Source organism: Palaemon carinicauda, chromosome 2 (genome assembly GCF_036898095.1).
Source record: "Palaemon carinicauda isolate YSFRI2023 chromosome 2, ASM3689809v2, whole genome shotgun sequence".
Lineage (NCBI taxonomy): Eukaryota > Metazoa > Arthropoda > Malacostraca > Decapoda > Palaemonidae > Palaemon > Palaemon carinicauda.
Genome location: NC_090726.1, coordinates 48,457,794 through 48,485,634, shown reverse-complemented (window position 1 = coordinate 48,485,634; position 27,841 = coordinate 48,457,794). Strand labels below are relative to the sequence as shown.

General features: G+C 38.8%; 1 protein-coding gene across 1 annotated transcript in view; it reads right to left on the bottom strand.

Moving 5' to 3' along the window:
• The window catches only part of LOC137616449 (rho GTPase-activating protein 39-like), a 78,690-nt gene that overhangs the window by 36,530 nt on the left and 14,319 nt on the right, over positions 1-27,841 (bottom strand). The window contains exons 3-7 of the mRNA XM_068346217.1: positions 25,736-25,831; positions 9,769-10,119; positions 7,230-8,718; positions 6,347-6,483; positions 178-265 (exon numbers count right to left, since the gene is read on the bottom strand). Coding sequence (XP_068202318.1) covers positions 178-265; positions 6,347-6,483; positions 7,230-8,718; positions 9,769-10,119; positions 25,736-25,831 — 2,161 coding nt within the window. The remainder of the gene's footprint in view (positions 1-177; positions 266-6,346; positions 6,484-7,229; positions 8,719-9,768; positions 10,120-25,735; positions 25,832-27,841) is intronic.

The window sequence follows — 27,841 nt, the reverse complement described above, 5'->3', positions numbered from 1 at the left end:
GAAATTTCCAAAAAGCCTGGGGGTAAAAGGGGTTAATAAACTCTGGCAAACACTGCATGAAAAAAAATTAGTAAAGCCTACTCATATCAAACTTCATTAACTTACCTCCAATTGTAATGAAAAGTACTGTAATCAAATCTGTAAATTATATCACAAGTACTGATAAGGAGTACTTACCTTTACTTTTTATCTTCAGTCCATATGGTGTAAAGAATTCAGAATACATCTCATCATCTGCGAGGTAATTTACGTCTTCTAAGTATTCCTGTCAAATAAAATAACTTTTAAGCAATGGAGAACTCACAGACTGACCAATTTCTAACTGTCTAAAAGCAGCTAATTTTCTTATGATCAACATAAAAAAAAATATAGCGTTATTTTCTTCATTTTTTACATCTTTAGTTCAACAATATATGGGACAAACTGAAAATATAACTATTTTTATTCTCTGTCAAATCAAATAACTTTTAAGCAATGGAGAACTAGCAGACTGACTAATTTCTAACTGTCTAAAAGCAGCTAATTTTCTTATGATCAACATGAAAAAATATAGCATTATTTTCTTCATTTTTTACATTACTGAATGTTCAACAATATGTGGGACAAACTGAAAATATAAAAACTATTTTTATTCTCTTTGCATTTTCTTTTTCTTCAATTTTTGCTTTATTTCCTATGAATCCAGTACCATGTAGAAAATGGGTCATGGGAGTTAATATATTTTTTTTATATTTTGTGTTTAAATTGCTAACCCCACTGTCAGCCTAGAAGAACTTTTGGGCCCCTTGCAACATCAGTGAATATTCTATATATATATATATATATATATATATATATATATATATATATATATATATATATATATATATATATATATATTCATGAGCCTATATTCAATATTATCACAAACTAGTTTCTTTGAAACAGTAATATACTGTAATGATTACATTTTATAATTTGGGGTATAAAGCTATGAATATATTTTGCTAGGTTACTTATGACAGTCTATCCTGCTGCTTCCTCCGATGCCTTAAATGACCGCGGAGGTAGCAGCAGTAGGGGATTCAGCATTATGAAGCTTCATCTGTGGTGGATAATGTGGGAGGGTGGGCTGTGGCACCCTAGCAGTACCAGCTGAACTCGGTAGAGTCCCTTGTTAGGCTGGGAGGAACGTAGAGAGTAGAGGTCCTCTTTTTTGTTTTGTTTCATTTGTTGATGTCGGCTACCCCCCAAAATTGGGGGAAGTGCATAGGTATATGTATGTATGTACTTATGAAAGTAGGTTATGTATTATGAGTGGTCATCTCTTTCCTGAGGTAGAGGTTTTGTTTAGAAAAAGCTGGAGGTACTTCTTCTATGGCTGGAGTTCCTTCTGCCCTATCCCATCCTTAGGGATGGGTTAATGCGGATGAGGAAGGCTACTCGACCCACAAGCTATGAGGCACATTGGGTTACTTTCTTCTGCATGCCTACTTGTTAGTAGGTGTCAACTATTCTTGGGTAGTAGGGGGATAAGTATAAGAGACATTTTTCATAATTGTAACCTTGATGTATAGGGATCATACAAAAGGGAAAGTCCATAAACAATTCTTGGGTTGTAGGGGGATAAGTTAACCCTCTATGACCTTCTTGAGGGAACCTTTCCTTACCTTCAGACTTGTCGGATGGTTCCCAATTACCCATTAGGTAATTAAGGGAAAAGGTTAATTCCTCTTGGGATAAATATATTCTACAGTATTTGGGTAGGTTTACCTACCTTTAGCCTCTTGATTCTTATATAGCGTATGAGGTGTGTAGTTGTTTCAGTCCCTATTTCCCTCGATGAAAAAGCTAGATATTCTCTTTCCCCTACAGAATATTAATCAAATCTTTCCTAATTACAGATGAGTAATTTGGATTTTTATGAGTAACCAGGCGCAATAGCGATTGTTATGCTTCTTGGGGCAGAGCATGGGACCCTGAGAATTGCTCTATCTGCTTACATTGGGTTCAAACAGCTAAGACTAGGCCCTTAAACATGCAGAAGATTTTGGGTCAGAGGATGATCTAGACCCTGAAGAGAAGTTGCCTCAGTTTCCAGCATTTTATTTAAATGTGTTGGGACTGATAGTGATATTCCTGACATGGAAGTTCAGACTTGGGTCTCTCCAGATAGGGAGATCTTGCTAAGAACTCTGAGTACAATAATCCTCCCGATTATGAAGATCATTTGTGAGAGGGATCTGTTCCTCACCCCAATCCACTTATCAAGCTTTCTCAATGCGATGATGGACAGCCTTGTCCATGCAGAGAGCCTTGGATACAGAGTACTGTACATTTCAGACCAGAGCACTTTCCACACAAGATCCTCTGAATTGTGCTGTATCTCCATGGAAACCTGTTAGCAACATCAAAGAACTACAAATTTCTGCTTCAAGTAGCTCCGTGTGAATTCTTACACAGTTGCAAGATTTCTTGAACCTAGACAGGGAACAGATTGTCTTTGATCTATCTATTTTTTCCTTAGATCTTTGTTATGAAGATTTTGAAGATCCTATCAGACTTCACAGGGACAGCTTTGCTTGTGGTTCCATTGTGGCCACATACTGTACTTCAAGGTTTCCACGCCTTGCTGCCTTGTTTGTGACCTGGTTTTCCCTTTCGAATACAGCATACAGATGAGACTTTTTGGCTAACATCATTATGCATTTGATGGGATGCAAGAGGTCTTCTTCCACCAGACAATGGCGGTCAGTGTGGAGAGCATGGATGGCCTTCTTAGGGACTGGACCTCAAGCTGGATAACCCCGGACTTCTTGGCTTCTTTTATGGTCTACATCTTTGAAGATATGAAGAGTAAGCTATCCACAATTTTGTTATACTACTACCTTAACATTACCCCTTAGGTGGGATTGGATTCGGAAAAGTTTCACAAAATTACTGTCCTTTGCTTTGCAACATCTGTTGGTACAACTACTTCCGTATCTTGGTCTTTCGATAGTGCTGAATTTGTTGAAAAATCAGAGGCTTCCCTAATTACTCTAAAAGGGCTACTTTAGACGGCAGTATTTTCAATAGCCTGAGCCTTGAGAGCAAGAATCTGTGACCTTGCTGCATTCTGTAGAGAACAAACGTTCCTCACCCTCACTCCTGACTGTCTCCTGATACTGACCCTGGATTTTCTCTTGCTGGCCAAAAACGAAAAGCCTCTCCTGAGGCAGGACCTCCTTTACATCTCAGCTTTAAAGCCTAGTTGTGGTTACCTTGGTCCGGTTCTACCATGCAAGCATATTTCAAGAGATCCATGTCATCATTAAAGGTAGTCTGTTTCTAGACAGACCAACAAGTCCCTTTCTTCATGGGCTATCTGTGTATCAAGACTTTCCTCATCAAAAAAACCAATCCACTTTTCATCCATGAAACCCATGATGTGAGAAAAATTGCTTCTTCATTAGCTTTTTTAATATAGTATGCAAGTTCACGATATCCAGAGCTTTATAGGTTGGTCTGGGTACTACATGAAACAATTCCAATCGGTTCAACATGCATTCCTGATGCTTAGCTCAATCGTGGCACCTAGCAAGGAAAATTGGTGAAAATAGATGGCTGAGAAAGATTATCAACTTTTCCTTAGCACATCATGATGGTTGTCTTAGCTTTTTTCATGGATTTCCTCTCATGAGGTAACTTGATTTAACTTGTTAGTCTTTTCCTTTAACATGTGTAAGCAAGAATTGAACAATCCCTTGGTAAGTAAACCTTTGTGCTCTTGTGTTAGTCCTTGTGGACCACACAGCAATCTAACACCAAAAAGGGGTTTGGACGAAGGGAAACCCTATTTTATTTTCCATCATTGATTATTAAATCCATTCATTTGGTTTAACATGTTTGGTAAAAATAAAAGGTAAGAGTTAAAATTCCATTGAAAGTTCAGGTGATAAAATTAGAGAGTAGCCTCAAGACAACCACAGTAAGAGTAAGGTATTTTACAGTATTACTTATGAAGCTTCATCTGTGGTGGATAACGGGGGAGGGTGGGCTGTGGCACCCTAGCAGTACCAGCTGAACTCGGTTGAGTCCCTTGTTAGGCTGGAGGAACGTAGAGAGTAGAGGTCCCCTTTTTTGTTTTTGTTTCATTTGTTGATGTCGGCTACCCCCCAAAATTGAGAGGGAAGTGCCTTGGTATATGTATGTATGTACTTATATAGTAATAAATTTTACCTCATAGGTCGATAAGGGATTTTATAAAAGTTATAGTGTGCTGCAGGTTGGTAGTGTTCTGCTGGTTGTATTGGAACTGTTGAGATATATAAGATTATAGTAAAGTTTCACCACAAAGTACATAAAATGATCATATCACAAATGAATGATATGCTTAAGATTGGCAAATCAATTTCTTTAGGAAAACTCTTGTACCTGGAAATATCTTTGAGAACCAAACACCAAGATGAAAAACACACCAGAGATCCAAATACTATTGACAGAGTTGCCACATCATGGAAACATTCAGATTATCAGACTTAAGCTCTGCCACTGTTTGACTTTTAGTTTCCTCCTTTTCATTATAGCATTTTATTTGCAAGACGATTCCTATATTCAACTCGTTGTGACGCAGTTCCGGTAGGCCCTGCTGCTTCCTCCGGTGCCTTAGATGACCGCGGAGGTAGCAGCAGTAGGGGATTCAGCATTATGAAGCTTCATCTGTGGTGGATAACGGGGGAGGGTGGGCTGTGGCACCCTAGCAGTACCAGCTGAACTCAGTTGAGTCCCATGTCAGGCTGGGAGGAACGTAGAGAGTAGAGGTCCCCTTTTTATTTTGTTTCATTTGTTGATGTCGGCTAACCCCCAAACTTGGGGGAAGTGCCTTGGTATATGTATGTATGTATGTATGTATGTATTTGCAAGAGTTTCCACTAGTCCTTTGATGATCTTCTGAATCTGGTCTTTTTCCTTCCAACATTTGTAAACATCTCACGATATTTGATATTTCTTTCTAGTAGTAACAACTTTACTTCCTTGCTTCATGGAAAGAATGTTCATATCTTATTAGAGCTTTTAACCCTTTTACCCCCAAAGGACGTACTGGTACGTTTCACAAAACTCATCCCTTTACCCCCATGGATGTACTGGTATGTCCTTGCAAAAAACAGCTATTCACATTTTTTTTGCATATTTTTGATAATTTTGTGAGAAACTTCAGGCATTTTCCAAGAGAATGAGACCAACCTGACCTCTCTATGACGAAAATTAAGGCTGTTAGAGCAATTTAAAAAAACTATACTGCAAAATGTGCTTGAAAAAAATAACCCCTGGGGGTTAAGGGTTGGAAAGTTCCAAATAGCCTGGGGGTAAAAGGGTTAATGTCTATTTGATTTTTCTATCTAGCCTTGTGGCATATGCTAACTTTGCCATTTCTCTGAGAACCCAAGTTTCAAGAGTGGCACTAGTGTCTTGGTTTAATTCATTTAGCGTATTATGCATCATAATTTTTTAAAGTAAACTAGCTTTCCTGGGTTGATGGGTCTTTAGAACAGGCTCCTATTCCTTTGTAAATTTCTCACCTTTATCCCCATTTCTTAATTTCAGAGAGGCAAAAGTCACTTTACAAGTAAAATATTCTACGTTTTTTTTAGATTTGTACCGCACCTTGTACTTTACACCACTATACAGTACATTACTGTGATCTAATATATAGCATTTCAAGATATTAAATACAAGGTCTTTTCTTTATGTACCCATAAAAAAATTTGCTTAGGACAAAATTTAATATGGCACAAAAATAAAATGCAGCAAATTATAGGTAATTTTCCATTTAACAGCTGCCATATTCCTCTAAAACTTTTTTTTTTTATTACCTTGGCTGAACAGACTTGCTTCTCAGTGATTATGGATCACAGTCCTTGATGTATAACTAACTTTGATCAAATTAAATTTACTTAGCAATCACTTGAAGCTCTGACTTCCTAATGCTCTTTACATCATAACATTATAGTACTTTTCGTAATACTTTAAGTGGCATTGGATATTTCTACTCAGTTCAGCACTATTGGACATATTTAATAAAAGTTTTTACGTCTTCTCTTTCTAATATTTACGTGCATGAAAATTTTACAAAATGCAAAAAATTATGTATCAATGGAAAAGAAATTTATTTAGCTAAGCAATAATATATGCTGAAAAGTCCTATCTTTCATAGGTTCTGTGCTTAGAGAAGTCAAGTAAATTGTCCAAAATGAAAGGCCTGAGGCTTGAGTACCAAAATACACGAAGGGTCGGCACTCAAAGAATTAAGCAGTTCATTAATATTTCAACATAGTAAACTATACAGTATTTTTCAATTTCCATTTATAAAACACATCCAACCTACCTGTGATGAAGAGTCAGCATTCGACATGCCTTCGTCATCAGCAAACTCATCGCTATCTTCATGGCGACCCTCGCCGGAGTCTTCATCGCTATGCAAAGAGTCTGCATCTTCATACAATGGATCCCCAAGTCGATAGCCTGAACAATGTCATACATATTTTAAAACTGTAGTAAAATAGCAGGATGATAAATAAATTTTCACGCCACATACACCTTGTAGAAGAATATTCATCCTTCTAATATAACACAGTAAATGAATTAACATATCTAGTGAATGCTCAAAAGATCAAAATCATATCCCTTTAAAAATTGGAAGTATAATTGAATATTATTCAAAATTTCATTCTACTGTATTACCTTTATCCAAATAATTCCACTGACCAATATATGAGCCTCTTAACTAATGAATTACGGAACTTTATTATCGTGTAATAATCTATGCCACTTCAGATTTTTGCCACTCGTTCAGAATTAAGTTATTATCTGCCACTTGATTTCCTTTATCAGATTATAATGACATGATGTAATAATTCTAAATAAAAGCCTTCTCTTAAATATTATTATAATAAACTAGCCCCTTTGAAAAAACTTACTATTCAGATACAAAATACATTTTGGAAATAGCTACTGAAATAAAATCAAGAGGCATAATATATTTAGATATAAAAATAATGGCTTCATAAACAAAAGTTTCAGAGCAATTTGAGTATATACTTCCTTAAAGGAAATTCCATTTTAGTTATAAAAAAGATAAAAGCCTATATGGATCACTCTATAAGTCCTAAGTAAATGTAATAATCCTACGCTATACACCTCTACCATAATTAGTGATTGGCTTAAACTCAAGTCTATTGATGAAAAATGTTTATAAAAAGAATAGTTACCTGTAAGTTTTGCTTGTTCCATGATGTATTGGTAGACTGGCTGCTCATACACATAATCAAGATTAGAGTATAAGTGAGTTAAGTCACGATGCTGGGGACTATTTTCTGGCTTCCCGATACTACATGGGCTGGGCTGTTTGGTGTTATTAGAACTACTTCCATTATTGGGGCTAAATTGCTTGCTGTTATTTGGGCTTATCTGCTTGGTCGTACTGCTACTCCCAGAACTGGAATTGTGGTTCTGACTATTATTACTACCAGTATTTACAAGTTGTTGAGAACTGCTGCTACTCTGTAATGTATCACTGCGGTCACTATCTGTTGTCACGGTAGTAGCATTGGGGGTATTAGCTGTACCAGACGCAGGACCTCTGTGTTTACTACAGTGATGATGACGTCGATGATTGCACCGACGGCTATCACGCTCATTATTAGTCTTCGAAGCTTTGCCGGAGCTGTCGGTTGCACAACCTTTAGCGGTCTCTTTATCTAATGTCGTCTGGCGAGAGTCGGCACGACGTGAATTACTGTCCACTGACCCTCGACTGCCTGTTGTTCCAGATACCAGTCCAGAGTCCACCTGGGAATGGGGGGAGCTGTCTGCAGATCCACGTCCATAGTTTGACCTGGTATCCTTATCAGTTAAAGTTGATGCTCCACTATCCTGTCCTCGGGGTGATTCGTAATTAAATGGTGGAAACTCATGCTTGGGACTAGGGGGACTTGGACTAGAATCAGAGTTTATGAGCCTTGTATGTGCACTGTTACTAGGTCGGATATCCATCTTGAATCGTGACTTTCCAGATTCCAAAGAACGTTGCTTCCTATGCATCATGGGAGTAGCAAGGCTCTCCAAACCAGAACTGTCAGATCTTTGGCGATAATTTAGATAACCATGTGAACCTAGGGAGTCTGGACTACCTGGAACAGCATCAAGACCCTTCTGTCGACGTCGAGGTTGTGGTGTAGATTCCACCGATCGCATAGCACCAATTAAGAAACGTTCGTGCATTCCATCTTCATCATGATATCGAGGCCTGGACATGAAACTGTAGCTGCGAGACAAGGCCATTTCTCTTGGCCTATCAAGATTCAGTTCTGACCGCTTTGGATAATTTGTAACATCAAAGCTACGTTGTTTAGCAATCTGAAGATGAGAAAAGTCAGGAATTGGAATTTGCTGCTTAACTCTGCCAGAGGATGAATCACGAGAATCTGTATGCGCGCGGCGATGTGAAGATGGTGTGGCAGGAGAGGCTTGATGGGGATGGGTTGGAGAGGAGTGAGAGGAAACAGATTCAGGTGATCGAGGGGACAGCAAATCTCCATCTTTAATTCGACTCTCTCCTGATCGGCAACTAGAAGAACCACCTCTTCTTGAATCCCTCACGCCTGAACTACCACGGGGAGATTCTAATAACCTGTATCCAGAACCCTCTAAAGATGTGCGACTTTGAGACATTGAGCTGTCGCTTGACCTTCCAGATTCCTAGTAAAGAAGGGAATGAGGCAAAAGTGATTATACATCATCCTGATTTAAAATAAACAAGTGTAAAGATACTGAAAATATTCTTATAAAAGCTACCATTTATCTTTCTATTTCCAAGAAACAGTTAATTTTAGTGTACAGTGAACATTAAGACATCACAACACTAATACAAAACTCTGAAAAAGTTGACACTTCTGTAGAATACAAGTAATACTTTAGATGATGAGTTAAAGGAATCATACTTAATTAGTTACAAAGAGATGGAAGACAGAAAAAAATTAAGTCAAGTCTTTTATGGTTAAATAGTTAAAAGATTTGTTTACCAAATACCAAAATACAGAAGTTTGTTTAGTTGCCGAGATATGGTCAGGAAGCAACAATATTAAGGGTTTTCTATAAGCCGCATCTGATAAAAGTGACAATCTTCAACTAGGTGCTTCAATGTTATCGTGCTTGGTGTCATTTACAGTGCACACACGTTACTTACACTTGCTTTGAAACCAACAGGAGGACTCGCAAACTGGCAAAATCATATTTTTCCTTTGAAGATTATCTCCAAAACTATGACTTGGCTTATGTTATAAACATGTGCACAACAATTAAGAGTTAACATCAGAACAACATAATTTTAGCATTTCAACTGATAATAATAATGGAAAGGCAGGTTTTTGCAAGGCTGACATGGAAATAATGAATTCAATAGACAATACCAATAACATTCTAAAGGATGTCACATAAATTTATATATATAAAAAAAAATGTCTGCATGCTTTCAACCAATCAGGTTTCAATTAGGTATACAGTATGATGTATGGGAAATACTTGGATACAAAATTACCGGTGTCCAAAGCAAACGCTAATTTAGAGCAATGCATTCCATAAAAAAAAAAAATAATGAACCATGGTTTTTAAAGAATTTAATAACTTGTTAAGGATGAAACTTATCTCCATGAATGTGCCACCATGAAATCTAATCTCCATTGCTTCTATTGCCTACCTCATGAACTCTAGTTATGATCAGAAGCACTATTTCTTTCTCTTATGAGTTACCTGTCTGTATGGACGAGTATATGAGAGAGACGATCCTTGTGAGGACTGAGAACTCCGCCGCACTCTTCTGGCACCACCTGCTTCACCATTTGCATGGTGGGTACAAGACCCCTGGTGTCTGTGATGGTGATGGTGGTGGTGATGCCCACTACTGCTGCCATTCCCACCCGTTACTCCACCAGGATGGCTGGAGCTGCTGCTTCCAGTGGCATTGTGAGAAGAAGACCTCCGTGATGGGCGCGGTGAAGGCACAGGAGAGGTTTGTGTGGTTGAACTTGTCAACCTTTTGGACAACAAATGTGGGAGCGAAGAGGCTTCCTGACCACCTCCACCTGAGATTCCTTCTTTCTTCTGCAATGATCCCATGCCAGAGGAACGTGAGTGTGACACTCCACCGGTTGGCCATCTTTGAGGTTGGCCTTTTGGTGTTCCTCCATTCCCACCCACAATATTAATGTTACTCCTACTCGAAGACAGTGAGCCCCTTGAGTTACTTCCTCTCCCGCTACTTATCACACTTTTAGAAGAACTTCCTATCCCTGGCAGTGATCCCCTGGTCCCTCTACGACCTAGGCCTAAAAGAGAACTGTGACTTCTTTGCAAAGATCCAGGACCTGGTACCATACTTAGGGAAGAGTGAGAGGAGGAGACGGAACTACTGGGTGATACCTTAGGTGAGGGTACAGACCCATTGTTAGGGTTTCTGAAAGTTTGTAGTGGACCATTTTTCGGAGATGCTCGGCCAGTGGGGAGTGAACCATTCTTGGCTGAGGGTATGTGACGACGTTGTTGGTGAAAGGAAGGATTGGAGGCCACAGATGCAGGGGGGTTCGGGGGTAGCTGCTGGTTAGATCCCGTCACCACCACAACAACAACCGCCACCCAGGACAGCCAGTCAGTAACGCAACATACAAAACATAAATTATAAAGCTAGACAAAAAGAAGCAAAATATAAGAAAAAAAAATCAACAAAATTGGTAGTGGCAAGGGGAAAATGTAAAATAATAAAATAAGTAAATCTACTTAAAAATGATTAAGTTTTACAACAAAAGGTATGTATGAGCAAAATAAATAATGGGTTACATGCATTATCAACATCACTAAACCACATAAAAATACCCATGTTAAACAAAACAACAAAGCAATGAGCAACTAGGTATCAATAAGGCAACGAGAATTTTAATATGTAATTATTCTGGGATGAAAACTTATTCAATTCTGATAAAAATGTTAAAATATCAAATGCTATGTTTTCCTTCTAGTGTTGCAAAATAATGTACTACTATATCCCGTCCATATTCCATGCTGAGATTAATATATCAGTAACATTATAACATTTTAAACCGTGTGATAACTGAAAATCTAAAATTTTGAAACAGTAGTCCATACCTTTGAATGTTTAAATGCTGATTTCTATTTAAAAAAATAAAGAGTGACTGGTAAACTCTTACTTTATTTTGCATATATAAAAACTTCTTGTTCATACTTGAAAACTTTTCTTTCAATGGTAACCACACACATGCATACAGTATGAATAATGACTGACTAATGCTACTAAAATTGTAATCTGTAATCTCATAAAATTCGATTTAAGAAAGATATCAGAGATTTATACATTTAAAATTTTCCTTCTAATGGAATGAATATTTTTCATGGCATAGTTTCCCCTGCAGCCAAATAACAATCGGTTAATGGCATTACGCATGGAGCTTAGAACAAATATTTGGGAATTAAATACTGCTGAAATAGACAAAAAAAAAAAAAAGTTTAGAAAAGCTTTCATCCATGTTTGCTACAAAAATCATCCAAGCAAAAAGACAAGAGTCTTCCCATGGAACCTGCCTCCTTTCATCTCAAAACTCAAAACTAACAGTTAATATCTTTGCTATCTATGCCATTTATTAACCCTTTTACCCCCAGGCTATTTGGAAATTTCCAACCCTTAACCCCCAGGGTTGAGGTCATATATATATTAACCCCAGGCTATTTGGAAATTTCCAACCCTTAACCCCCCAGGGTTATTTTTTTCAAGCACATTTTGCAGTATATTTTTTTTAAATTGCTCTAAAAGCCTTAATTTTTGTTATAGAGAGGTCAGGTTGGTCTCATTCTCTTGGAAAATGCCTGAAGTTTTTCAAAAAATTATCAAAAATATGCAAAAAAAAAATAATGTAAATAGCAGTTTTTTGCAAGGACGTACCGGTACGTCCATGGGGGTAAAGGGATGAGTTTTGTGAAACGTACCAGTACGTCCTTTGGGGGTAAAGGGTTAAATGCTATATGTATTACTGAAGCTAGTAAGCTTCAAAATGCTAAAGTTTTCTCTCTATATAAAAGCACCTTAGTCATTATGGTTACTTTACTAGTTTAGTTTGACCATGAACAATGAAAATGCAGCTTCCTATTTTGGCTTTCACATTTACTTTTATTTTCATCTCATTCTAAACATTATTCCCTGGTTTTCCTATCTGATGGCATCTTACCAAGTTTCTATCTTAACCCTTTAACCCCCAATGGACGTACTGGTACGTTTCACAAAACTCATCCCTTTACCCCCATGGACGTACCGGTATGTCCTTGCAAAAAAACTGCTAATTGCATTTTTTTGCATATTTTTTATAATTCTATGAGAAACTTCTGGCATTTTCCAAAAGAATGAGACCCACCTGACCTCTCTATGACAAAAATTAAGGCTGTTAGAGCAATTTAAAAAAAAATACAGGTATATTGCAAAATGTGCTTGAAAAAGAAAATGCCTGGGGGTTAAGGGTTGGAAAGTTCCAAATAGCTTGGGGGTAAAAGGGTTAAAAGAGTGATTGCAATGGTCTATTGAATTATCATTAACTGACTGTTAAATTAGATTAAATCCCATTGAATGAGAGGCTGACATAAAAATGTTAAAGATGAGGATGATGGGAGTTAGATATTTACCTTGGCTGAAACATGATTCAGGTACTAAATTTCATTTTGTAAAAGGCATGAATTCTCCATCAAATATTCCCATCAAATTTGGAAGGTGATATGCACCTTTAAAAGTACTAAATGTCTTACCCATGGCTTCTACTATAATTTTGGGAAATGCTTGTATTAAAAAAGCTACAAAGTGATTCCCCATCACCTTTGCCTTTAAACTGTTTTCAAATTTCCTACTTTCTTCTCTTTATCCTTCAAAAGATAATGACAGCATATCTATACTCTATCTGTTTTATATTATTTGTGAAGCCACTGCTCTACATATCTTCTTTAAAGGCTAATCAATCTTATCATTATTAAGCCCTGTCCACACGATGGAGCATGCCCGACGGGCAAACAGTGATACCAGGCCACAATAGTTAGTGAAAACGAGGGTTGATGACGTCAGAAGCCGGAAAACTAAAGGCAGGGATCTGGCAACACTGAATGATGCCAGATCCCTGTCTGTGGTTTACCAGCTTCTGACGTCATTAACCCTCATTCTTACTAACTATTGTGGACTGGTATCACTGTTTGCCCGTCGGGCATGCTTGATCGTGTGGACAGGGCTTTAGACTTCTTCATCCTTCTACTGAACTTTTTGAACTGAAAAATAAAAGCCTCCTACATTTTTGGCATAAACATTTCAACTGACAGAAAAAATTAAAAGGAAAACAGGCCTAGCAATCACTTTAGGAAGAAAACTATTTAATACTTTGGCATAGTTTGAAAATTTATCTCTGCAACAAACATGGAAAGCTATTCCTTCGGCAACTAATTACGTTCTTTTTCGACAATGAATTGATATTAATGATTTTAGTGCCATACATATATACAGTACATACATACATACATACATTCATTACATAAATGCATTGTGGAAACATCAATATTTATGATCTAGCATTGTTCCAGGAATAATGAACTGTAATTCATAACATACACACATACATATATATATATATATATATATATATATATATATATATATATATATATATATATATATATATATATATATATATATATATATATATATATATATATATATATATATATATATATATACACAGTACAGTATATGTATACAGCATACACTATACTGTATACTATGCATATAGATAATCCTGTATACAATAAATAACGTTCCATAATTTATGAAAGAGTTAAGATTATACATACTGCTGTTTCCTTATTGCCATTAGCTATACAAGTGATTATTGTCAAAACTGCTCTTATGCAATTTTAATTCTGCAACAATCTAGTTATGGGTACAGTCCTGTGCTGTATTTACAAAACTATATATATTTTGCAACACAATATATTGAATAAGTAAGGCAACAGAATTCGAGATATGCTGTACTATGCAGTAGTTCATTTGCCATGCATGAATTGAATTCGGGAACATACGTACATCAATTTACAGTATTTGGATTTCTCCACTTGATCTTAGTTGGGAGAATATTTAGTACGTAAAAAGCTTTAGTTTGGAAAACCTCTCACTACGATTAAATTTAACATCAACCATTACTTTGTTCTATTATAAAATTTCCTGAGAAAATCAAGACTCAAATTATCAAAAATGTTATTTTCATTAGTAAAATAAATTTTTGAATATACTTACCCGATAATCATGTAGCTGTCAACTCTGTTGCCCGACAGAATTCTACGGAAGGGATACGCCAGCGATCGCTATACAAGAGGGGGGTGTACTCACAAGCGCCACCTGTGGCCAGGTACTGCAGTACTTCTTGTTGACACCACTTCAATTTTTCCTCGGTCCACTGGTTCTATGGGGAGGAAGGGTGGGTCAATTAAATCATGATTATCGGGTAAGTATATTCAAAAATTTATTTTACTAATGAAAATAACATTTTTCAATATTAAACTTCCCCGATAATCATGTAGCTGATTCACACCCAGGGAGGTGGGTGAAAACCAGTGTACATGTATATCAAGAAGCTAAGTATCCCGTATTTCATATTATCAGTTATTCAAAATAACAATGAAATTACAAGTACCTGGTAAGGAAGTCGACTTGAGCCATTACTCTGCCTTAAATAAGTTCGTCTTCCTTACTGAGCGCAGCGTTCCTCTTAGGAGGCTGAACAACTCTAAGGTGCTGAAGTATCAAGGGCTGCAACCCATACTAAAGGACCTCATCACAACCTTTAACCTCGGCGCTTCTCAAGAAAGAATTGACCACCCGCCAAATCAACAAGGATGTGGAAGGCTTCTTATTATTATTATTATTATTTGCTAAGCTACAACCCTAGCTGGAAAAGCAAAATGCTATAAGCCCAGGGGCCCCAACAGGGAAAATAGCCCAGTAAGGAAAGGAAAGAAGGAAAAATAAAATATTTTAAGAAGAGTAACATTAAAATAAATATTTCCTATATAAACTATGAAAACTTTAACAAAACAAGAGGAAGAGAAATTAAATAGAATAGTGTGCCTGATTGTACCCTCAAGCAAGAGAACTCTAACCCAAGACAGTGGAAGACCATGGTACAGAGGCTATGGCACTACCCAAGACTAGAGAACAATGGTTTGATTTTGGAGTGTCCTTCTCCTAGAAGAGCTGCTTACCATAGCTAAAGAGTCTCTTCTACCCTTACTAAGAGGAAAGTAGCCACAGAACAAATACAGTGCAGTAGTTAACCCCTTGAGCGAAGAAGAATTGTTTAGTAACCTCAGTGTTGTCAGGTGTGTGAGGACAGAGGAGAATCTGTTAAGAATAGGCCAGACTATTCGGCGTATGTGTAGGCAAAGAGAAAGAACCGTAACCAAAGAGAAGGATCCAACGTAGTACTGTCTGGCCAGTCAAAGGACCCCATAACTCTCTGGTGGTAGTATTTCAACGGGCGGCTGGTGCCTTAGCCGACCGTACAACCCATAAAAAGTATTCAAGAGAAAGGTTAAAAGGTTATGGGATTATGGGAATGTAGTGGCTGAGCCCTCGCCTACTACTGCATTCGTTGCTACGAATGGTCCCAGGGTGTAGCAGTACTCGTAAAGAGACTGGACATCTTTGAGATAGAATGATGCGAACACTGACTTGCTTCTCCAATAGGTTGCATCCATAACACTCTGCAGAGAATGGCTCTGTTTGAAGGCCACTGAAGTAGCCACAGCTCCCACTTCATGTGTCCTTACCTTCAGCAAAGCAAGGTCTTCTTCCTTCAGATGAGAATGTGCTTCCCTAATCAGAAGCCTGAATAGTAAGAAACTGAGTTCTTAGAACTTGGAAAAGAAGGTTTCTTGATAGCACACCATAAGGCTTCTGATTGTCCTCGTAAAGGTTAAGACCTTTTTAGATAGTACCTAAGAGCTCTAACTGGGCAAAGTACTCTCTCCAGTTCATTCCCCACCAAGTTGGACAGGCTTGGGATCTCGAACGACTTAAGCCAAGGACGTGAAGGAAGCTCGTTTAGTAAAAACCGAGCTGCAAGGAACATGTAGCCGTTTCAGATGTGAAAACAATGATCCTGCTGAAGGCGTGGATCTCACTTACTCTTTTAGCTGTTGTCAAGCACACGAGGAAAAGAGTTTTTAATGCGAGGTCCTAAAAAGAGGCTGATTGGAGAGGTTCAAATCTTGATGACATAAGGAACCTTAGGACTACGTCTAGATTCCAGCCTGGAGTGGACAACCGACGTTCCTTTGAGGTCTCAAAAGACCTAGGGAGGTCCTGTAGATCTTTGTTGGTGGAAAGATCCAAGCCTCTGTGGCGGAAAACCGCTGCCAACATACTTCTGTAACCCTTGATCGTAGGAGCTGAAAGGGATCTTACTTTCCTTAGATATAACAGGAAGTCAGCAATCTGGGTTACAGTGGTACTGGTTGAGGAAACTGCATTGGTCTTGTACCAGCTACGGAAGACTTCCCCTTGAGACTGATAGATTCTGAGAGTGGATGTTCTCCTTGCTTTGGCAATCGCTCTGGTTGCCTCCTTCGAAAAGCCCCTAGCTCTTGAGAGTCTTTCGAAAGTCTGAAGGCAGTCAGACGAAGAGCGTGGAGGTTTGGGTGTACCTTCTTTACGTGAGGTAGACGTAGAAGGTTCACTCCTAGAGGAAGAGTCCTGGGAATGTCGACCAGCCATTGCAGTACCTCTAAGAACCATTCTCTCGCGGGCCAGAGCGGAGCCAACCAACGTCAGCCGTGTCCCTTTGCGAGAGGAGAACTTCTGAAGTACCCTGTTGACAATCTTGAACGGCGGGAATGCATACAGGTCGAGATGGAACCAATCCAGCAGAAAAGCATCCACGTGAACTGCTGCTGGGTCTGGAATCGGAGAACAATACAACAGGAGTCTCTAGGTTATCGAGGTAGCGAACAGATCTATGGTTGGCTGACCCCACAGGGCCCAAAGTCTGCTGCAAACATTCTTGTGAAGGGTCCACTCTGTGGGGATGACCTGACCCTTCCGGCTGAGGTGATCTGCCATGACATTCATACCGCCCTGAATGAACCTCGTTACCAGCGTGAGCTTTCGATCTTTAGACCAGATGAGGAGGTCCCTTGCGATCTAGAACAACTTCACGAAAGAGTCCCTCCCTGCTTGAAGATGTAAGCCAGGGCTGTGGTGTTGTCAGAGTCCACCTCCACCACTTTGTTAAGCTGGAGGGACTTGAAGTTTATCAAGGCCAGAAGAACCGCCAACAACTCCTTGCAATTGATGTGAAGTGTCCTTTGCTCCTGATTCCATGTTCCCGAGCATTCCTGTCCGTCCAAAGTCGCACCCCAGCCCGTGTCTGATGTGTCCGAGAGGAGACGGCGGTCGGGTTTCTGAACAGCCAAAGGTAGACTTCCTTGAGAAGAAAGCTGTTCTTACACCACGCGAGAGAAGACCTCCTCTCTTCGGAAACAGGAACTGAGACCGTCTCTAGCGTCATGTCCTTTATCCAGTGAGCAGCTAGATGATACTGAAGGGGGGGAGGTGGAGTCTCCCTAACACGATGAACAGGGCCAGCGATGAAAGTGTCCCTGTTAGACTCATCCACTACCTGACTGAGCATCGGTTCCTTCTCAGCATGCTCTGGATGCATTCTAGGGCTTGGAAGATCCTTGGGGCCGACGGAAAAGCCCGAAAAGCTCGACTCTGAAGATCCATACCCAGGGAGACAATGGTCTGGGATGGGATGAGCTGAGACTCTTCAAAATTGACCAGGAGGCCCAGTTCCTTGGTCAGATCCATAGTCCATCTGAGAATCTCCAGACAGCGACGACTTGTGGGAGCTCTTAAAAGCCAGTCGTCTGACGGAGCCGGACACAAGATCATGGTACTGCTGCACAGTCTGTGAACTGTCAACCATGGGGAAGCGAGGAAGTACAGTGACAACCCGAAGCTGTCTAGACTGTCTGGGTCGTACAGACAACTCCTTATCGGGTTGCTGAGGTTGCCGCACTGCGTCACAACAAGTCACTTCTGCTGGTTGTTGAACGTCTTCCCAGTGACACACTGACTCCGTAAACAAAAAATCCTTTAACAAGGACTAAGCTTGGACTGCATGTCTTGCAACACAGCTCAAGGTCTATGGGAGCAGGTGTGGTAACAGACGGGGTTAGTGACTGAAGTGGAACCATTACCTTCCCTGGAAGCATGTTATGCTTAAATAAAAGTCCATAGGAGGCTATGCAGCTAAAGGCTCCTCTCCAAATGACAGAGTCCTCAAGGGAATATCAGAAGGAGGGAGAAAAGCACTTTCTCATCTACAGGGACCATATCCGAGAAAAGCTAAGTTCTCTCAGTGAGGGTTTCAATGGTGCAAAAGCAGCAGACTAGAAGGCAACGTTATGAAACTGCTTGACAGTCTAGTGAGTTGGCAACAACCAAAGATGTGTGACTGAGAAGCATGCGGTAAGGTATGCAGAGCATGTTGTATGCAGAGCATGCTGTATGCAGAGCATGCTGTATGTAGAGCATGTTGTATGCAGAGCATGCTGAATGCAGAGCATGCTGTATGCAGAGCATGTTGTATGCAGAGCATGCTGTATGCATAGCATGCTGTATGTAGAGCATGTTGTATGCAGAGCATGCTGAATGCAGAGCATGCTGTATGCAGAGCATGTTGTATGCAGAGCATGCTGTATGCAGAGCATGCTGTATGCAGAGCATGCTGTATGTAGAGCATGCTGTAAGGTAAGCAGAGCGTGTTGCATGGCGTGTAACATTTCTCAGAAATTCCATGACCAGTGCTAGAGTGAGTAATATCGCATTACCGTCCATTGAAAGTGCACGTGCCGAGGGAATTGATTTAGACTGTTTTGTTGATGAATTTGATAGCCGGCATGATAATCGTAGAATTAAGCTACACTAAATGTACTATAATCTACTTCACCTCAGGAAAGGGAAACTCGCCCTGTTGGCAACACTGCATTACTACATGCATGCTTGCATGGGGTTTTAATATCAACATAATATTTACCTTACATTCATAACTCATGATTCATTTTTGTTTTGAAGATATTTTTGCCATATTTTGCGATATTGTTAAAAATATATTGCAAGGAATACATATATATTTTTATATAAGTAATACAAATAACCTCCATTATCATAATGTTTCCAAGTTGAATGGGAAGAGGCTCAAGTTGAGGAGAAAGTGGCAGATGCATGCGTTGAGGTGGCTGACTCATAGCATGAGGTTGCTGCCTCAAGAGTTGCGCTTGCTGTAAGGGTTGCGGATGCGCAGTAGCAGGTTCCTGAGGAACGAGTTAAGGTTCCTGAGGTGTGAGCTGCGAGAGTTGAGGTAGCGGCTGCGCAGAACGCAGTTCTTGTCTCGCGAGTTGAGGTTCCTGAGGTGCTAGCTTAAGCTGCAGCGAGTGCTGAGGTGGCTGCCTCATTGATGGAAGAGGTTGTCGTACCTCAAGAGATTGTTGCCTCGCTGGTGGAACCGCAAGCGGAAGCGGAGGAAGTAAGGCATAAGATTCCTGCTCCCATTGCTGAGGTTGCCTTAAGGAAGGCGGAGGTTGCTGCACACCGCTGGTAACTGGCAACTCAGTACGCGGTAAGGTATCCTGAGGAACCTCAACATCGTACGCCTGGCAGACTGGACTGCGGTGAGGCGGAGCGATCGCAGGAGGAGGTGTAACCTTCTCAGCCTGACACTCACGCATTAAGACCGCAAGCTGTGACTGCATGGACTGCAGCAAAGTCATCTTGGGGTCGGCAGACGCTAAGGTCTGCTGAGGCAAAGCCTTAACAGAAGATGAGGTCTGTTGCGGCATCACCTTACCTCTCTTAGGAGGTGTGCAGTCACCTGATGACTGCGGAGAGTCAGAGCTAACCCAATGACTGCATCCGGGTTGTTGAACTCTAGAGGACTGGACTTTACGTTTAAGAGGTCTTGAGACCTGAGTCCAGCGTTATCTCCCCGAAATTTCTTCTGCAGACGAGTAAAATAAGGGCTCAATCGTCTGCGGGTGGGAGTGACGGTCTCTGTAAGACACGCCCGCAACCACCGAGGATACTTCTGTGCGCCGATCAAGGCCTGCCGAACCCTTTTGCCCTTCGACATTGCTTCTCCCCTGGGCTTGGGAGCTTGCAAGAGGTCCCGGACTGGGAGGACGACTGGCACGCAAGAAGTACCCTCACGCACAACACTGACACACTTTGCGCTAATCACTTATCACTTTTGAATTTCTGTTTGCACTTATTTCACTGAACTCGAAACTTTAAGTGGTTTGTACCTGAAACACGCAATTCTATCCTTCTTTAAAAGTTAGTAATTGCGAAAACAGAATTACAATGTAACAGAAAAATCTAATGAAAGATAAATAATTCAGTGGCTGGAAAGAGACTAAACACTAGATCAAATAAACTACGTTTAAAATCTCTCACCGCATAAAGCTTGAGAACAAGAATAAACTCTAGAAACGTTTACCTTCTTCCCCTAAAGAGACTAGGGAGAAGAGCAAAAACGATAACAACGTTACTCGCTTGAACGAAACGTTTATCCAGCTCTCTCTCCCTCCGTCTCTATCTCTCTCTCTCTCTCTCTAGACTTAGAACCTGAGAGAAGAGCCCAATCATATATACTCGTTAAAACATATTATTGTTAAAGGAAAAAAACTGAAAGATTTCCCAAATAAAAAGTTCCTTTATTAGAATTAAAACCATTAAGCTAAGAAAGAATGAACAAAACGTTATAAACGGTTTACTCTTACTGCAACGTGACACCGTGAAAATTCTCTCTCTATCGTAACGATAGAGCGCAAGTTGAACGTTCTGAACGTCAACAACTGCAGAGACAAAACAAAACGTTAGTTCAACTTTGAAACAGTACGAGACTATCAAAGAAATTCTTTCAAAAACATTAAAATAGCATAATATGTTAACAGGTAAAACCGAAATGACGGGCTCAATGTTAATTAACTTCGGTACAAGAAAAGACCGCCTACTATTAGGAAAGGTCGAATATAAACAAATATAAAAATTAATTTTAATAATTTTATAATAAAAGGAAGTTAATCGAAGAGGCCTATAAAAGGCGGAGATATATAAAATAAATCTATAACTTTTGTTAAGCAAAATTAAGAAAGAGAGTCTATACTCTCTTAGACACCAACACTTCCGTCTAAGGGAAGGGTCGGCCATTTAAAGGTGAAAGAGAGTTCATACTCTCTTCGTCACCATAATTAATCAAATTAATTCCAAAAGCTAGCTAAGCTAATAATAGAACTTCCTGAATAGCGAAAGCTGAAATCTTAGAGCAATACTTCACCAAAAACCGTGAACAAGACTCCAAAATTATAAGCGTATCCATGAACGTCTTGCCGGAAGCACGACAGAGGAAAAATTGAAGTGGTGTCAACAAGAAGTACTGCAGTACCTGGCCACAGGTGGCGCTTGTGAGTACACCCCCCTCTTGTATAGCGATCGCTGGCGTATCCCTTCCGTAGAATTCTGTCGGGCAACAGAGTTGACAGCTACATGATTATCGGGGAAGTTTAATATTGAAAAATCTGATAAATCCTAGAAACCCATATAAACAATAAAATAATCAACATTTGGCATTACTTAAGAAAGGAATAGGTATGCAAATAAAAGGGTGGAAAAAAAATAACATTATAAATTCACTGGCTTCCTTGATGGATGGTCTTTTGAGCTTACCAACAAGTGATCTCCACAACAGTCCTCAAAAAAATGTGCACTGTTCTGGCTAACAGGAGTGTTGCTTGGGAGTTATAAAACATACTACCTACCAGTACGAATTGTGTTACTAAACAGTAGTCAATTCCTTTTAGCATGGCAGATTTGCACCGACTCGCAGGGGTGCCCTTTTCACTTGGAAAAGTTTCCGGATCGCTGATTGTTTGGCCATGATAATTCTAACCAATCAGATAGCAGGAAACATTTCCGAACTAAAAGGGCACCACTGTGACTCGGTGCAAATGCGCCTCATTAAAAAAAATTGAGTCTAGTTATAATTTGGAAGCGCCCATAAGCTAATACATTAGGCTGAGATATAACATGAATGATTACTGAGAGACATTCATTCTTTATTAATCACTTATCCTGTAAGTGCCCGCAAAAGGTTAATTTTGGCTACGTCCACTGCACTGTCTGTAGAAACATGACCAAGTAACTAAAGATTATTTAAGAAAAAATTGTTTCCAAAGCAGTAACAAGGTATTTTGCTCGATGCCCAATTTTTAATTTTTGAAACAATTTGCATTCAAACTATAGAAATAACAATATAAACAATATTGAACTAGTGTTGTATGTAGTATTGAACTACTGTATCTATCTGGCATGTCAACACAGAAGGTTACGCTAAAGAAATGGTGTTGTTAAAACTAAAGGTTAAATTACAGTCCTATAAATATCAAAACATAATAAAGTACAGTATTTTTCACATATAAATCTCTTAGTTCTAAGATGAAAATCTTGAATTTTTCAAAATATCAGTGATGACTTTGCTTAAATAACTACCTCTTCTGGGCCTGCATTTATACGAGTATATTGCATACCTTGGTCCCTATACTTGAATCTTTCTATCCCTCTCTCCTGTAAAATATTAGGTCTATATTATAGTGCTACAGTAATCACAAACACAGTAATCATGCCATTGAATTAGGGAGTATTTAAAAACAAAGTCTATTTAAAAACATTACTTGTTTGATCATAACCGATTCTATAAAATTTTATCACAACAAGGTATCATGGTCTTTATGCTACAATTATTTTACACACAAAAGGTGCTAGTATGTCATAAGCACTTTGGAATTCACATCTCAATTTGATATACCTTACTGTATTTAACACCCACCTTCAAAATCATGAATTCATCATATACCTCATGTAATGTTCGAGTCTTGACTTTGGCAAGGCTAGAGGTTATGCATCATTGCATAATGTGGTTCAATCACGCCCCAGTTTTCTATACCGACACTCGACGAGTGAGCAAGCTAGGTTTATTCCTGGCATTCCATCCATCTCTTTTTTTTTCTCTGGTATATTCAGCAATAACTATGCCTTAGAAATGGTGTTAGAGGAGCATTTCACGGAGCGACACAGGTCGAGCCCAGAAATAGATTTTTCCTTCGTCAAAATCCCTTAATGATCTCAAATTTATTCTACCACAACTAGATTCTCTACAAAATAAAATATAAGAAAACAGCATGAAATGCAGAAATATTGAGGATGTATACATGATCTGAATAAGTTTCAAATAAAGTTCCCTTCAAAGGACCCAAAATCTGAATGATTTCTAGATACGAATGTGGAACTTCCATCAGGACGACATGGCTCGAGCCGAAAAAATACTCGGGATACGAAACGAAATTCGCCGAAAATTTTAAAATCATGTTACAGTACATGTAAAACGTTACTTGTTATATGAAAAAATCTTGTTACAGAGGCCACTCCAGAGCTGATTAATTTGGTATCCTGAGGTATCAGTTAAAGTACTTTCTCTAAACCATGATTTCTCAATTTAAAGTCCTTAAAATGTAAAGGATGGACTTACTCCAAAGTGTGAAATAATTCTTATAACATATCGGTACTTGAATCAACCATGTTAGTCTACAAACAGTGCAATGAAGATTAATATAAAAAATCTAGCAAAATTTTATCCCTTAAAGCACAATGTAATCATTCAACTGTGTTATAACAGTATAGAATGCTTGTAAATCTCAGCAAGTGAAAAGACACTGTACATTGGGCATACTGAGCATTTGGACAGCACAAAATCAATTCTAAAAAAAGCCTTAACTTCTATTTCAAATGCTATACCCTACAGTTTAAGACACACCTCCAAAAGATCACCAGCAACGAACTATAATGAAGTGTAATTAAACTTGAGTACCCTATCCATACACTGTCCTTCATATGTAATAATATTGTTTGAAAATGAAGTTTAAATCACTATCTCCGCTATAAAGTCCTGAGAAGTAACACAAGGAAATCTATCTACATCACTATCTCCGCTATAAAGTCCTGTGAAGTTACAAGGAAATCTATCTATAAGAGTTTTCTGTCAGAACTCTAGCTGACACAAAATCCTCTCACACATACTGTTCTAAAATCTCTTAAAATCCTGCCATTAATTTCATCCCTACATCTATCTTCATTTAATTAGACACCATTTAAAAAGAGTATGGATGGCATTCATGATAACCATGGGGGAAAGAAAAAGAAGCAAACCTAAATGTTGGACAAATTCATGATAATCAAAAGTTTCTTCAAAGCACATAATGACCAACAACTGAAATGGGGGGGACAAAATCGCTCTGAGAACCAGTTCGATAGTACGTCACTGTCAACTTATGCAATAGTTTATTCAGCAAATTAAAAACTCAACAAAGCACTTGGAATCACTTAGAAGACATTACATTCCAGGAACTAAATATACAGTATTCAAAACTTCTCGTGTTTTGAACCTCACAGTGAGCAGTGTAACTGGAGGCCCCTGCAATGCACATAGGTACATAAATATTAAAGTTGAAAAAAAAAATTTGACAAAAATAAATAGTAGCAAAAAAAGTCACTTTTTTAAAAAAGTCTTGTCATGAACTGTATGTTTATTTTACTAAAAGATCATGCTTAAGTTGCTAAACAGTAATTGCCGAGGTATTAATGGTAAAAATAAAATTGGAATTTTAGCTCGCAGAATTAATACAGGAAGATCTGGAAAAAGTACCATTAGTAATGAAATGCCTCTCAAGTTAAATTCTGATTTGATCAATGATTTGATGAGTGTTAAAGATGACATTTTCAAATGTAAGATGATGTTTGGAAAAAAAAGGGCCTTTGGTTGTAAAATGCATAAGTTAAAATTACTGTCCTGGTAAAATGAAAAATTATTTCATTTTTCCAAGGAAATAAATAAATGCCTTCTGAAATATCAAATATAATAGGACACAATAAGGAGACCTCTGTTATAAACAATGGCCTCAGTACTTAGGGTACAGGGTTCTTCAAGTCAAATGCTTCAGTGAATAATTATATAACTTTCTTCAGCTCGATAAAATATTGTTTTAGTTATTCATTAAGGCCATAACCTTATTTCAACTTAATTTGAATTATAAACTAATTTTTTGCATGAAGTAGTTATTCATGATTATATAAGCACAGGGCCAGCTTCTAATATATGATCTTTGTGCCGAATATGGAGCTTGTCAAAAATATGACAATACTAAATAGATGACAAATTTGTTTCTTCAAATTTCAGCTCCTTATGTAATTCAAATCCTAATAACCCAAAAAAATAAAAAATATGGAATGTTTAAAAAACAAAATCAGTAGTAAAACTGCACAAAACTGCAACACTGTTGCCAGTGAATGACAAATTTGACAATATTGACAAACACAACTGGGATAACAAAACGGCTTCAGGTGCAATGTAGCGGTGACTGCTCGCATCAACATGAGCGTGATTTGCGTTGTGACACGAGGCCAGCTAAAGGCATATTGTATACTGTATAAATGGTGACATGATACATGGTCTGGCGGGGTGAAAAAAAAAAGACTGAGTACAAGAGAGGGAAAACTACAGGTGCAATCACCCACCGGTCCGGGTTTGCAGGGCGTCTGAGTGCCGATGGATTCGCGGACCACCTTCCGGCCATCTTCGTCCTCGGCGACCTCCGTGTTCTGCTTGATTTGCTGTGGAGATAAAATCACAAATTTTAGAGTAATTTGTATTTTTCCTAACATACTTACCTAGAACTACCTTCTTAGGAGTTACTGGTTAACTCTACCTAACCGACCAGCTTTTTGTATAGTTTACCCCCCTCTTCCCGTTTTCTACGGGGTCAACCTCTGGCAATTAATATTTGTTGTGACATTAAAAGACTTGGCTGCTGCTACCCAAGCTTTATTCGACTTAAACTTCAGTAGCTTATTCCCTGAAACAACCATGAAGATAATTAACAGACCCCATAATAATTGTAATACAAATATAAATTAATAATTGTCGTGACATTAAAAGACTTGGCTGCTGCTACCAAACCTTCATTCAACTTAAAACTTCAGTAGATTATTCCCGGAAACAACCATGAACATAATTAGCAATGACCTTATAATAATTGTAATACAAACTATGGTTAATGTCTAGGAGAGGGCCGCATGAAGATATCAGTGATATTCAATTTATTTTTACTAGAATGTGTAGGAATGTATGTAAATAATGGTATACCAGTGAGATAATTTAGTGAAAATCAATAATAATCGAAATATCGACGATCAAACTCACGCTACTCTTGTCTTCCTCCCAGATTTTTCTAAGTCTGTTGTTATTGTTGACTGTGTCTTGTTTTTGCTCAAATGAGCCCTGTAACCACTATAATCCGCAGACAAACTAGTCTACTATGACGTCTTACACGTTTGGCCAATCACAGCGCCTAACCACTATGACGTCATGCATGTTTGGCCAATCACAGCGCGACAATACATTATCTTACCCAGCCATTTCATTTCGTTCTTAGACATGGAGGCCATAGCAAGCACGTCATCTCATGTTGCACAAGAAGTTGAAATTCCATCTTCTTGTCCTGACTGTTTCCTAAGTTACAATGAATTTGTTCTAACTTATTCGGGGTTATATTGAAAAACTAGTGGATTTGTGCCAGACACACAATTTAATTTTACAAAATAAAAATTGTCCTGCATGTCAGGGAACCTTCGCAACGGCTTCACGTTTTCCTCAAAGCAGCAGCACATCTTTATCAACCAACAGGTTAAGGTAAGCTTCATTGATTTATGGAGTATATTATAATGGTGATAGTATAACAATGTATACAGCAGTACCAACACTTTGGATTAGGTTTGATGGATGTGTCAGGTAGTGTCCTTAAGGGGGGGTCGCAGGGGGGGCAGAGCCCCCCCCCCCCCCCCCCCGGTAGGGGTACAGCGCTATTAGGCTAGGTTAGGTAGGTGTATTAGGTACGGTAGTGCCCTGAAAATCACTGTGGCCTTAAGGGGGGGTCGCAGGGGGGGGGGCAGAGCCCCCCCCCGTAGGCCTAGGTAGGGGTACAGGCCCCCCAGGGTAGGTTAGTTGGTTGTATTAGGTTCGGTAGTGCCCCGAAAAATCACTTTTATCCTGCTCCCCCCACCCAAAAACCCCGCTTCCCACTGGGGTCCCCCATAATTGTAGTAGTAGGTTTATGCTTACATTTTGTGTGTAAGAGTTAAGTCTTAGTTTCTTTATTATTCATTTCCTCATGTTTCTATGCACTGTGCAACAATAATCTGGTTGTTTTTTTGCCGTTTTTCGTCGTTAATACTTGAAAAACGGGTGCGGCCTTCTCCTAGACATTTACCCAAACTATGTTAGATCCTCAACGTAAATCTAATTAAACCAAATAGATACAAATGGAATAAACAAAAGGAAATACAAAAGAAACAGAGAATTACTTGATAAGTTGCTTTGACCGTCCCTCCATCAGGAATGTAAACAAAGTTCCAGTGTTACCAGATTATTTCCACTGGATTATCATACATGAACCTTAAAATTATCGTTTTTTAAACCAAAATTAACGTACACTCTTTCAACATGATTATTAAGGAGTAACATATATAATTTATTTCAAGGTAATTCAGTATAATTGTTTAATCAAACCACACACACATACATTGTATATACCAGAGGTATGTATCGTACATCGTACCGGACCC